This window comes from Theropithecus gelada, chromosome 12 (assembly GCF_003255815.1).
Source record: "Theropithecus gelada isolate Dixy chromosome 12, Tgel_1.0, whole genome shotgun sequence".
In the NCBI taxonomy this organism is placed as follows: domain Eukaryota; kingdom Metazoa; phylum Chordata; class Mammalia; order Primates; family Cercopithecidae; genus Theropithecus; species Theropithecus gelada.
In genome coordinates, this window is record NC_037680.1 from 91,044,826 (window position 1) to 91,058,281 (window position 13,456).

General features: G+C 35.3%; 1 protein-coding gene across 2 annotated transcripts in view; it reads left to right on the forward strand.

The window, feature by feature from the left end:
- Positions 1-13,456, forward strand: part of VWC2L (von Willebrand factor C domain containing protein 2 like) — a 168,571-nt gene that overhangs the window by 13,692 nt on the left and 141,423 nt on the right. The window contains exon 3 of one of the 2 annotated variants that reach the window (XM_025405124.1): positions 13,296-13,425. The exons of the other annotated variant lie outside the window; for it this stretch is intronic. Within the exon in view, the coding sequence (XP_025260909.1) occupies positions 13,296-13,425 (130 nt within the window). The remainder of the gene's footprint in view (positions 1-13,295; positions 13,426-13,456) is intronic. 2 annotated transcript variants of the gene reach the window in all.

Here is a 13,456-nt window from a genome sequence, read left to right on the forward strand (position 1 = left end):
ACTGTATGACCCACAAAATCTAAAATATTTACTATTTGACCTTCTATAGAAAAGGTTTGCTGATCCTTGCCTAATCTAAAATCAGATATTCTTCCCTTTCTACTTCTCTCAAACTGTGCTGTCACCAAATCCTTCTAACTTGCACTCTTGAAGGTTACAGTCATTTGGGTACTGGTGGTTATCAGTTCTCTTTCGGCAGTGCGTGGTCTCAGGGATCTCTTTTCACACAAGTAAATTTCAAAAAGTCTGTAGATTTGCCTATTTTAAATGTATACATACTTAACAGCAGGCATGTTAAGTCCTATTTCTCTGCATTCCTGACTCAGAAAAGTATAGCTTTGCTTTTTGCACTGATGTGTTATAACTTAGTAATTTTCCATTTTCTGAAAATTCTCAAATAAAACAGATAAAGATTAACTTTTTATCTTTTTTATATCCCATGTGTTCTCTTTTGATAAGTCAAAAAGTTGTCTTTAATATAATAGATATACTCAGGATTATATTAAGTGAAAACATGTATACATTATTTCTGCTTACTTAGGTACTCAGTCCATTACTACATTTTTAAAATCAGCTTACATAGACAATCCATAGTTTGATCCCATTAAATAAATATCCCTTTCATATAGAGAAGCGGTAGATCTTGTGGGCTTTACCAAAATACGGAAGACAGAAATCTGACCCTCAAGGTGCTCCTAGTCTATCTAAAGGAAAAATACAGGTGCCACTGATGACAAGTGGTTTGTAATGACTGCTCTAGGAACTCAGATGAAGAAAGAATTCAGACTGGGCACGGTGGCTCACCCCTGTAAAACCAGCACTTTGGGAGGCTGAGGCAAGCAGATCACCTGAGGTCAGGAGTTCAAGACCAGCCTGGCCAACATGGTGAAACCCCGTCTCTACTGAAAACACAAAGATTAGCCTGGCATGATGGTGGGTGCCTATAGTCCCAGCTACTTGGCAGGCTGAGGTAGGAGAATCACCTGAACCCCTGAGGCGGAAGTTTCAGTGAGCCGAGTTCCAGCCATTGCACTCCAGCCTGGTTGACAGAGCGAGACTTTCTCTCAAAAAAAAAAAAAAGTAATTCAGTCTTAAGAACTAAAGGAAGATAGCTAAGAGTGGGGGTTTCAATGCATTAAAAGTAGTTTAGACAAAATTGGAAAGTTTGCAAACATAAAGGCAAAGCTTAGAGAAACGGTGTCAACCTGAGTGACAAGAGCATAGGGTATAGAGAGTTAGAGAGAAATAAGAGTGAGGCGGGAGCATGGGACCAGTTCACAGCATGAATGCTAGGCTAAGGAGCTTGGGTCAAAGTCTGAACTGAGTAGACAGCCACCAAAGGGCTTAGATCAAAGAAGCAAAAAAACTAGATTTGTGCCTGAAACAAATACCAATAATAGTTGGCAATTTCATTAAGTATGTTGCACATGCATTTCCTTATTAAATTATTGAATCCTAAAATATTTTCACTCCCATTTCACAAATGAGAAAACTGAGATTCAGAGAAATTTGTGCTTTTGTCTTTGTCTTATAAATGGAGATATCAAACTTGACAGATCAAGAAAGGTCTTCTAACTCTGACTCTGGTGTTTTCTCTCATATCTTATCAGCTTTGATTAATTCACTATGAATATTATGCAAGTAATGTGGTAGAGATACTGTAGTTTTCATTTTGGGTGTATGTATTTCCTCTATTGTTGAATGTGTTCAATTATAAGTCTATTTCATGTTTAGTCCCCTCTTTTTCACAGAAATGTGGCACATTGCTAACATAAGGAAAATTCTTTTCCTGCTCCAGATTTATAGGGCTTGATTGGTTTCATTTTAAAAAGCTCCCACTGTCAAAAGAAGTATGCTTCCAAGGCACATTCCTATCCATTTAAAAAACAAACTGCATTCTGAATGCAGTGAGGATTGGCCAGGATTATTTTTGCCCATTTAGAGATTAAAAACACAATTCTAAATCAGTGAAATACAAATTTTTAAAAAAGAAAATACAAAACTTGTTAATGATTCTTGCAGTCTTAGAAATGCAGACTTCTGCCATTGTAAAAACTCATGATGATTACCAAATGAACTCATGTTTTATAGTGAGAGAAGAGCCACAGCTCTCTAATACTTCACTTACTTTCACTGCATGTTAGCTTTATTGCTCTCTCCTAAATATGATAGAGAAAAAAATAAAATTGTTCAGTGTAACTTTAATTTTCCCCCAACATTAAAAATAAAATCCTGCTAAAATTGCAAACCTTTGACTGCTGAGATGTAGAAAGCTTCATTAGAGACAAAAAGGAGAATCAGAGAATTTTTCTTTTGTTAATGAGACTCTAGGACATTCACATTGAAACTAAAAGATACTTAAATCAAGACTCCAAAAACTGTGAGCTAAAGTTACCCTGTTAAAAATCTGTTTTTGGCAAGATTCTGATTAAAGATTGAAGTTTCATCTCTGTAAATAAGAATCTAATTAACTATCTAAAAATACTGTCCAATGCCATTCTCAATCGAACCTCAATTTGAGTGCAAACATTGCTGTGTTTTAGAGATGTAACACAGATTGCTTTCAAAACTCTGAAAGATGTACAATTGTCCCTAGGTATCCGCAGAGGATTGGCTCCAAATCCTCTCCAATACCAAAATCTGCAAATACTCTGTAAAACTGTAAGATACAAATTTCTTACGTAAAATGGATTAGTATTTGCATATAGCCTATGCACATTCTCCCACACACTTTATTTCTAGATTACTTATAATTTCAAATACAACATAAATGCTATGTGATAGTTTGTTATACTGTATTGTTTAGTAATAATGGTAAGAAAAATAGTCTGTAAATGTTTAGTACAGACAACCATCCATTTCCTCTCCAATACAGTATTTTTGATTCACAGTGGGTTGAATCCATGCATATGAAACCCATGGATATGAAAGGCTGACTGTATCTTTTACAAATTCAACATTTCAAATAATTCATAATGAATATCATTATGCCATAATAAAAATAAGTTATAACTAATATGCTCCCTTGAGGAATACACAGCCATTGCAAATGGACAGAGTGGGGAAGGAAACTCTGTTGAAGTTGAAAGCTATGATGGCAATCATAGTCATGTAATCAATGCCGCATCATTTACATGCGCTTTCACATATTATATCATTTAGTCTCAAAACAATGCAATGAGAAAACTAGAATACTCTTAATATTATATTAACTCTATCTTGCAAATGAAAAACCCAGTCTCAAGAGGTTTAAGTAACCTGTCCAAGGTAGAACAGCAAGTAGCATTTCATGCCAGGATTTCAGCTACAAATGTGCTTATTTCACGTTATCATATAGCCAAGTTCCACTGGGTGATAGCACTAACAATTTTTATACATAGTTACAAAATCATCCCTGCTTCTGCCATACCTTGTCCCAAAGTTATACACCAAAGCAGAGAGGTTTATCAAGAAAGTACTCAGTCAAGATTTTTTAAATTAAAATGTGCTTTCATGTTACTGCCTATAAGCCATCTCAATATATTTTTGTGGAGTGAGGTAAGTTACGAACTAAGCATCAAATAATGAACTATCAAATTCAGTAGAAAATTACTGTTTGGACTTTAAAAATTAGAAATATATTTCAATACCAGCAGTTATAAAGCACTTATTATTATATTTTAATTACTCTTTCTTCATAACCTGTCAAAGTATGACATCAGCAAATAGTAAATGAAGAAAAAATTCCAATTTTTAGAAAATCTTTGCACAGAGACAGTGGCAAAAAAAAGGTGGGGGGGAGTTCCTGAGAAATAATCTGATGCATACTTCCAATACAAATGGGTTGGGTTGTTCCAGGGTGATAACTCCCATCCCTTAGACCCTAAAAGGCCTTGAATTCACTGTCATCCACACACTTTTAACAGGCTGATATGGCTCTTTCTCTTTTCTGTTATCACTTCCTTTCAGTGTTTTCTGAAGAATAGGCCAGGTCGTATTCATCTCCTATGATTCTTTCAGGCTGTAGAATTCTCACAGTGATGTACTCTTCCCCAACCATATGTGACCTTGTTTTATTGCTGTTGTAGGTTACTGATTCTTTGTCTGATATCAAAAATCTCTCCTTTCCAGTATCAAGAGAAAAGTTTTGAAGTTATACAGTTGCTCACTTTTTTCCTGTTGCATAAATGGGTGATAAATGTAGCACCTTCAGCAGGAAAATACATGGGTTCCGATGACAGTACTCAGTTGCATTGTCAAGAATGCTTTTTGTACCAAAGCCAACTGTCAATCCAGCTTGTCAGTGAAGGACTAAGGACTGCTGCTTTTCCAGAGTATTTCAGAAGTATATGTGTGATCATCAAAACCTTGATTTTATATTAAATCCTCAAGTTTTTGCCTATATGTTTGGGCCCTCCTTTGATGATCATAAAGGCAGCTAAATTATCTTTTTCCTCTCTTAAATATACCTTGGTATTTCCTTGATAAGTATACTGTACCTACTTTAAAAAAAAAATTCTTTGATTGCAAATAAAGAGATATTGTTGCTTACCTTCTCCTTACCTACATTTTTTAAAATTTACATTTATATGTTTTCTTCATATTTCGGAAGAAGCTGCATTTTATTGTCATGAGACTCCTTGAAAATGTTGAGGAAAAATATTGATTCTTCACACCATCAGTTTGTTGGTATAGGCAGAATAAAACTATGGGTTACCTGCCTTTAAATATATACTAAAGTATCTTTTTAAAACTTTATTTTGGAAAAAAATTATTTTATTATTTAGTATTATTTTTCTTTTGAAACAGAGTCTCACTGTGTTGTCCAGGCTGGAGTGCAATGGTGCAGTCTTGGCTCACTGCAACCTCTGCCTCCTGGGTTCAAGCAATTCTACTGCCTCAGCCTCCTGAGTAGCTGGGACTACAGTCACCTGCCACCATGCCTAGCTAATTTTTATATTTTTAGTACAGGTGAGGTTTCACCATGTTGGCCAGGCTGGTCTCGAACTCCTGACCTCGGGTGATCTACCCACCTCAGCCTCCCAAAGTGCTGGAATTACAAGCGTGAGCCACCATGCCTGGCCAGAAAGAAAATAGTTTTAGGGAAAAAAAATAGAACATTGATAAAATGTTGTGTAGCAACAATGACAAAATTTCAAGAATGAGTAACCTTTTTTTTACTTGATAATTAATAATTACATTTGGGTACTTCATCAATGTTTTCCAATCTTCTTATATTTTACTTTAGCTCAGAGTGCATGTGAATAAAAATAGAAAGATTAAATCCAGTGGTTAGGTTTTCTACTATAACAGTACCATCAGTTATTCTTACAGAAAAGGTATTTGTTTTTCAAAAACATCAAAATTTGTTTTTAAAAATATTTCAACTCTTCTTTTAGATTTCATTTATTGGAGTAGGAGAGATATATAGTTCATCTCGGTATACCTTATATATACTACTTTGTATACAATGTATATTTAATGACTATATTGAATATTTTTTTAAATTACACATCATATTTCTGAATTGTAGTTTATTACCTACCTAGTTTATTATATCTACATGGGCAAAGCTACATGCACTCTGCAATCATGTCACTAAAATGCTTATGTTTTCAACAAAAATGAAATGTTTTTTGATAGACACACTGAAAATAATATAGTCCACAATGTATTATCAAAATACGAACTCCACCAGAAAAAGCCAGAACAGCTACTACTTAACTCATAATGCAGATAATAATACCACGATATACATTTGCTGAGTAACTGAGATGGTTATTTTAAAAAACTCTGTGCATCTTTTTTTATTATTATTTGCTTCCTCGGTATTAAAATTCTTAAAGAAGTTTCAGCTTGATGTCCATAATTTGATGAGTTACAACCTCAGTGTTCCAAATATGCTCCAATCAATAGAGCGGATCGCTGAAGAGGTCATCACAATCTCATTAGACCAGGAACACTGAGGAGCATTTTAATCAGTGATGCTATGGGTCATCTTTTAGATGATTGTAAATTTTGGTTAAAACCCATTGGATCAGTTGATTATTAGGTGACATCTGTTGCATGCAAATTACTGGCTACAAGAGTGGCAGGGGATGCTAAATACTTTTGCAGTTTGTAATTTAATGTGTATTTTAATGAAGTGAACAGTGACATTCCTGAGAGGCATCAGCAACTTTGAAACAGAGTCTTCTAAATTTTCATACAGTTTGAAAGTAATGAGATTTGTTCCTTAAAGTGATAAAAATTTATGGCATAAATTATATCTAAAAGAAGAGTGCTTCTAAAAGCTGTGTTTTTTCCTTTGTGGAAAAGATTAGATTTTAAATAGTTGCTTAATGGGGGTTTTTTGAAAAGTAAACAAAGATGTATTTTCTTTGATCATTTTCACTTATTATGAAAGAAATGAAGTACCCCTTGGTCTCTGAAGCCTCTTCTCACTTGATCAGAAGGAAACCCATTTATAGGGTTCGTAAGTATAAACTTGGCTCTTAGAATATATCCCATCTATTTGTGTATCCATCCCTTCAGCTTTCAACAGTATTCACAAGGAGCTTTCTAAGAATCGAGTGTTGTTTCTCAGAATATTCAAAATGTGTGCTGTTGAGCTTTGTACTCTATCCCATCCTTTTGGAAAATTGACATGTTTAAAATCAGGACTTTTTCTGAAAAACGATTTTCTAATATGCTAAATGGTTGTGCTTAATAAGCAACCATTAAAATTGATACACATTATAAAATGAGACTATCTTTTTCTCAGATCCTTTAGCAATTCCTCTGCATATATTCTTGTCCAAATTTAGTTAGCACAGTATTTTCTAATGCAATAAAAGTTGGTAATCATCTACTGCTAGATAGCCTAGTCAATGGAGTGCTTGAAGATTGACTTACCTGTGATCTGCATGATGAATATTATGAATTTAAAATTACCTTTAGATGGTGAGTTTATGTGCATTGCCATAATGTTGGAACCCAAATAGGTATTTCATGACTCACAGTCGGAAACCTTTTTCCCCAAAGTGCCCTTTATAATATTTAAATAAGACACAAACATCTCATTGACTCAAAATCATTTACACGCATAATGAACACAGATGAAGCCGCCCAGAGATATGGTTTAGCAAATAAGAAAACATAGATTATACATACATGATTATGCATTTTAGTTAACAAATATTTGTTGAGTATCTATCATGTGCTAAGATGTCTTCTAGGTGCCGAGAATACAACAATGAACAGTATATAAGGAGATTAGAATCTATGAGGACAGGAGCAATTTACCAAAAAATGTAAACAAATCAATAAGATAAATTTCACAGACTGATGAGAGCTCTGAATGGTTGACATGATGGACAGAGAAGATGAAGGGGCTGGATGACTGGAGTCATCAGGGAAGACCTCCCTGGAGAGGTGGCATTTGAGTTGACACCTACATGATGAGACTTCAGGAAAAGAAAATGGGTTCATTGCTTTTCATTCTTTGATTTTTCCTTAGTGATTTATAGTGACCAATCTCACCATTCACAATTACTCTTTATCTGAGGTTTCTAATAACAATTTTTATTTTAGTCACCTAAACCAATATTTATGGAAGAGTCTCCTTTTGCCCTATTATATTTACTGTATGTAGCAGGAAATCCCTTTATAATCTCGGGCCAGCTGAGACAGCATTTGGAATTGCCATACAAGGTATGTATTTAGGACCAGTCACAGTGGCTCATACCTATAATCCTAGCACTTTGGGAGGCCGAGGTGGGTGGATAATTTGAGGTCAGGAGTTCGATACCAGCCTGGCCAATATGGTGAGACCCTGTCTTTCCTAAACACAAAAATTAGCCAGGCCTGGTGGCGTGCACCTGTAATCCCAGCTACTTGGGAGACTAAGGCAGGAGAATCACTTAAACCCAGGAGGCAGAAGTTGAAGTGAGCCAAGACTGTGCCACTGCACTCCAGTGTGGGCAACAGAGTAAGACTCCATCTCAAGAAAAAAAATGTGTATATTTGTATTCAGAGACAGCAGAAATTGCTTAAATGGAGTTCTACATTAGTTATTTAAAAACACTAAGCTGGAGAAATAACAAATTTAAAACAGATATATTAACTGCTCAAGCCACCTGATATACATATTATATATAAATATATGTATAAACAAGTAAATTTGACCTCTAATCCTAATTTCAACTAAAATTTATGAAAAAGTAGTGAGTGACAGGCAGGGATACTAACGATAAGACTTAAATGTTAGACTTAAACCATAAAAACCCTAGAAGAAAACCTAGGCAATACCATTCAGGACATCGGCATGGGCAAGGACTTCATGTCTAAAACACCAAAGCAATGACAACAAAAGCCAAAATTGACAAATGGGATCTAATTAAACTAAAGAGCTTCTGCACAGCAAAAGAAACTACCATCCAAGTGAACAGGCAACCTACAGAATGGGAAAAAATGTTTGCAATCTACTCATCTGACAAAGGGCTAATATCCAGAATCTACAAAGAGCTCAAACAAATTTACAAGAAAAAAACAACCCCATCAAAAAGTGGATGAAGGATATGAAAGGCACTTTTCAAAAGAAGACATTTATGCAGCCAACAGACACATGAAAAAATGCTCATCATCACTAGCCATCAGAGAAATGCAAATCAAAACCACAATGAGATACTATCTCACACAAGTTAGAAAAGTGATCATTAAAAAGTCAGGAAACAACAGGTGCTGGAGAGGATGTGGAGAAATAGGAACATTTTTACACCGTTGGTGGAACTGTAAACTAGTTCAACCATTCTGGAAGACAGTGTGGTGATTCCTCAAGGATCTAGAACTAAAAATACCATATGACCCAGTCATCCCATTACTGGGTAAATACGCAAAGGATTATAAATCATGCTGCTATAAAGACATATGCACATGTATGTTTATTGTGGCACTATTCACAATAGCAAAGACTTGGAACCAACGCAAATGTCCATCAGTGATAGACTGGATTAAGAAAATGTGGCACATATACACCATGGAATACAATGTAGCCATAAAAAAGGATGAGTTCATGTCCTTTGTAGGGACATGAATGAAGCTGGAAACCATCATTCTTAGCAAACTATCACATGGACAAAAAAACACCATATGTTCTCACTCATAGGTGGAAACTGAACAATGAGATCACTTGGACACAGGAAGAGGAACATCACACACCGGGGCCTGTTGTGAGGTGGGGGCAGGGGGAGGGATAGCATTAGGAGATATACCTAATGTAAATGACAAGTTAATGGGTGCAGCACACCAATATGGCAATGTATACATATGTAACAAACCTGCACATTGTGCAAATGTACCCTAGAACTTAAAGTATAATAAAAAAAAAATTGATAGACTATATAGATGCAAGAAAGAATACATAATTTATAAAGATAACTAGAATTTTCTAATAAAAATATTTTCATTAAATAAGTCAAAAAAGTACTTGTAGTTTAATCATAGTAACTATTTGTTTTTGCTTAATCCCTCCAAAATTTATTCATATATTCCTCTGAATTGGCATTATTATCATTATCTTGTATATGCCATTCTGTTACGATCTTTTGATGAATAACATTTAAAATTAATTAATTACGACTTTCTGCATTATCAATTTTTTCACAGTCTAAAAAAGCTGGTACTAGCTGATGAATTATTTCATTTAAAATCCTAAGCTAACCTTATTACATATATTTTCTCATTTGTACAACATAGGTGAGTGATGATTATTATTATGCCATTAACTGAGGATTGCAAGTAGTAAGTAATTCGTCTGATATCACATAGGTAGCAAGTGATGGGTTGAGGATTTATAAGCAGATACTTTAACCTAAGAACTTATGCCTTTAATCAATATGCTATGCCACTTCTCACAAATAAAAATGCATGCTAAAGTAAAAAAACAAACAAACAAACAAAAAAAAACAGTAGTAAGTGAGTGAATGTTACTTTATTTTCTAAAGAGTGCATAGAAATAAAGTGTTCTGTGAGGTTTCTTAGAAAAAAGAGTTTTCTTGTATAAAATTTTAGGATGGTATAATTCAATCACCATACTTACCAATCTCTAGCTGGCAAAAGCCATGCACTAGTCATAATTTCACATGTTCTTCTTAAAAAATGCTAGTAGAAATAATTTTTCCAGGTATTTGTTTTGGCATTCTCTGTTTCTCTAAGGATAGCTTTATTCTTTAACCTTTGGTTTTACAGGGACATTTTCAAGTTTAATCTATAGTTTTCAACACGGAACAACCCAATACAAGGAAATCTGTAACCAGCTCAATGCTTAAGATGTAAAGATTTATCCAAAGTACCATGAGTTTTATACTGTAAGTGGGAAGTATTTTTAAACTTAATGTCAAAGTAGCACCCTGCACACTCCTAGTAACTTATTCCTGTTCAAGCAATATCTTTTTACAAATGCAGGGGCAGGCAGGGGCAATGGAGAAAGTCAAGTTGAGCAAGAGGACAACAATAGTTCCGGAATTGTAAGATTATGAAAGGAAAGAGGCTTGGCACGTCTGGAGAGGATGGAAAGGGGTTCTAGCGTGAGGTCGATGGGTTACATTTGATTGAGTGTTTACAGCGGGATCAGAGGGGCACATGGAGGCTTGACACGAGAAAAAGTGCGCTAAAATAGAGACAGATCATTTGTAAAAACAATTTAATGAAAACAGAAGAGGAAATCACATGCATATAAGAGATTCTGAGTCAGAAAGGGATGGCGTACAGTACATAAATAAAGCCAAGTTCAGGGCAGGGTGAGAAGCCACCAATGATTAATGTGATGTTTTTACTTTTCTCATTTATGTTTTTTACTATTCAAACCCTCTTCAAAGAATCAGATATACTCTTATCACTAAGCCTTGTTGTCTTAGCTCTTCGTCAGAATATTTCTCAGTTTCCAATGCTTTATTGGTCTTTACTGAATTATTACCTGTTAACACTTCTCCAGATGCCTGCACATCTACTTACCAGGCTCCAAAGCTTGAAGATGCTGAGGTCCCCAAGAATGCAACCCTTGTGGCCACCTAACTTTGGCAACTACAGTTTTCTAACTCACATTTGTAGAAAGTTAAAAAGCTCTAAGTTTCCATAATGATCTCATTATGCACCAAACACCCAAGTTAATGGACTTCTCTTTCTTAGCGAGAGCATCAGTACACAGAATGGTGATTCTTGTTACCAAGTGGCAGTCCATTATAGCAGTTAGGCTACTGGATTCAAATCCTGCCTTTGCTTCTTACTACCATAGGCCCTGGGAAAGCTATTAAACCTTTCTCAGTCAATTTCCTCATCTGTGAGATGAAGATAAAAACAAGTCTTGCTTCATAGAATTATTACAAGAAATAAGTGAGTAAATATAGGAAAATTGCTTAGCACAATGCCAGTGTTTACATTAGAATGATGTTCCTCATCAGAGTTGGGAATCTAATCGTTCAACAAATCTTTCTTAAAGACTATAGTCATTTTGAAGTAAACATTTTGAATTTGAAAATTGGGATTCTCTTCAGAATTTTTATTCCCTGAATCAGTTCACTAGAGTTGTACAAACCAGTCCTTCCTTCAACAAGAATGAAACCAGAAAGAATAAACAATGCTAGCTGTGGGGAAAGGACTATACTAGTGGCTTCCTTTTTTCCCCATATTGGCAGTAAATACAGTTCAAGTCTTTGCTGCATTTCAGAAGGCCATGTGAAAATACTTCCTTGTAATTAACCAAGGAAAGGGGAAAATTCTGACAAATTTGCTTGGGAATTTTAGATATCACAATGAGGTTTGCAAAATAAGGAGCAAAAGAGCAACAAGAGTTTCCATCTCTTATTTGCTAATTTTCTCCATTAAATAATGTACTGTAGATTCTAATCTTTTTCTTAATTTGCTGAGATTATTTAGCAGAAAAGCATCAGAAAAATCTCAACCTGAGAATGCAATAGATTTCTCTGAAATCTTTAAACACAACTCACCACATGGTAAAGACTTTAACTGCACACTTCAAAAATGTATTGATCATGTTAACAAATAGCAATACTTTACCACAGATCCTATGGCTAATTGTTTTGTTCATACTAAATTTGAAAGCAAAGTAATTTAAAGTTAGGCTTTCATTCTCCAAGCAAAAAGCAAAAACAAAATGAATTTTTAAAATAATTAGTTGAAGGGTTGCCATCTACACCTACAGACTGCCCGAGTTAAGAAGCATTGATATTACACAGATTGTCAGATCCAGGGAAGAAATAAGAGCTGACAAGGGTTTTGGACAGTAGTCACTGAAACAAGGGAAGAGGGCTTTAATTAGCACAGTTTGCAGGTGAGGATCTGTGGCATCAGATTGGAGGCAGAACTTTCTAAGAACAAATGGCTTGATTTGAAAAGTGCGGACATTGTATGACTTCTGACACCTCCAAATTTTCATTCCAGAATTTTAAACTTCTGTTCCATGAGAAAAGTAGAGATAGAACTTACAAAGGATGAGAAAGTCAGAGGGTGGCCCCTGCTTTAGATTATTTGTGCCATAGGCAGTTTCTAGAAAGGAAACAGAAAATTCCAAACACTCTCGGTCGGTAAGTACTGCAAAAACAAATGTTCCTTTCTGATGCTTAATTTTTTTCCCTTAATTATCATTTTTAGTTCCATTTTTAGAGTCTTTGACTCTTACATAGTGGCTTTTTAAGCCAGTCGATTTGTTCATTCATAAAAGCAAGCAGGCAAGATGAAAGGTATTCACTGAATCTTTCAAGAGGCAGTACCTGGATGTTTGGTTCCTAAATGCAATCTTCTCTAATATTCACATTGAAAAATGCCATTTAGAGTCTAAGTTAGCTTGAAAAAGAGTTCACACAAAGGGTACAGATGTCCACTTACCATTTTCTTGTTTCTCAGTAATTCTCCTTTCTCAAGAAGAATAAAATGACAGATGGCAAAAATTATCTTACATGTTCCAGTAGAATGCCTATTTACCAGAGGAGGTCAGAGCAATCAGTACATCTGGAAAACAAACCAGGAGATGACATATTAGTTATGCAAATATTTCTCTGGAAAGTAGGAACATAAGATATAGGAAAAGTCATAAACAGGTGCTTTACTTGTTCACAGCATCCCGAGTGCAGGTTGTAATCCACTGTGGCTTGGGTATCTAGGTTGCCTTTCACCGGGGGAGAATGATCATAGACATGGTAAATGGAATTAATACAGTAAAGCCAAAATAATAAGCACTGATGTTTTGTCTTCTGACAGCATATGAATGTGCAAGCATTAAGTTATAGGAGAAAAGGGGCTAATTTTAGATTTGTTCCTAGCCCTCTCCATGTGAATGGTGTCGCTGTGAGCCCAGCAATGAAGTTCACTGTGTTGTAGCAGACTGCGCAGTTCCTGAGTGTGTCAACCCAGTCTATGAACCAGAACAATGTTGTCCTGTCTGCAAAAATGGTAAGACCACACTGCATTAGCTTTCGAAGAG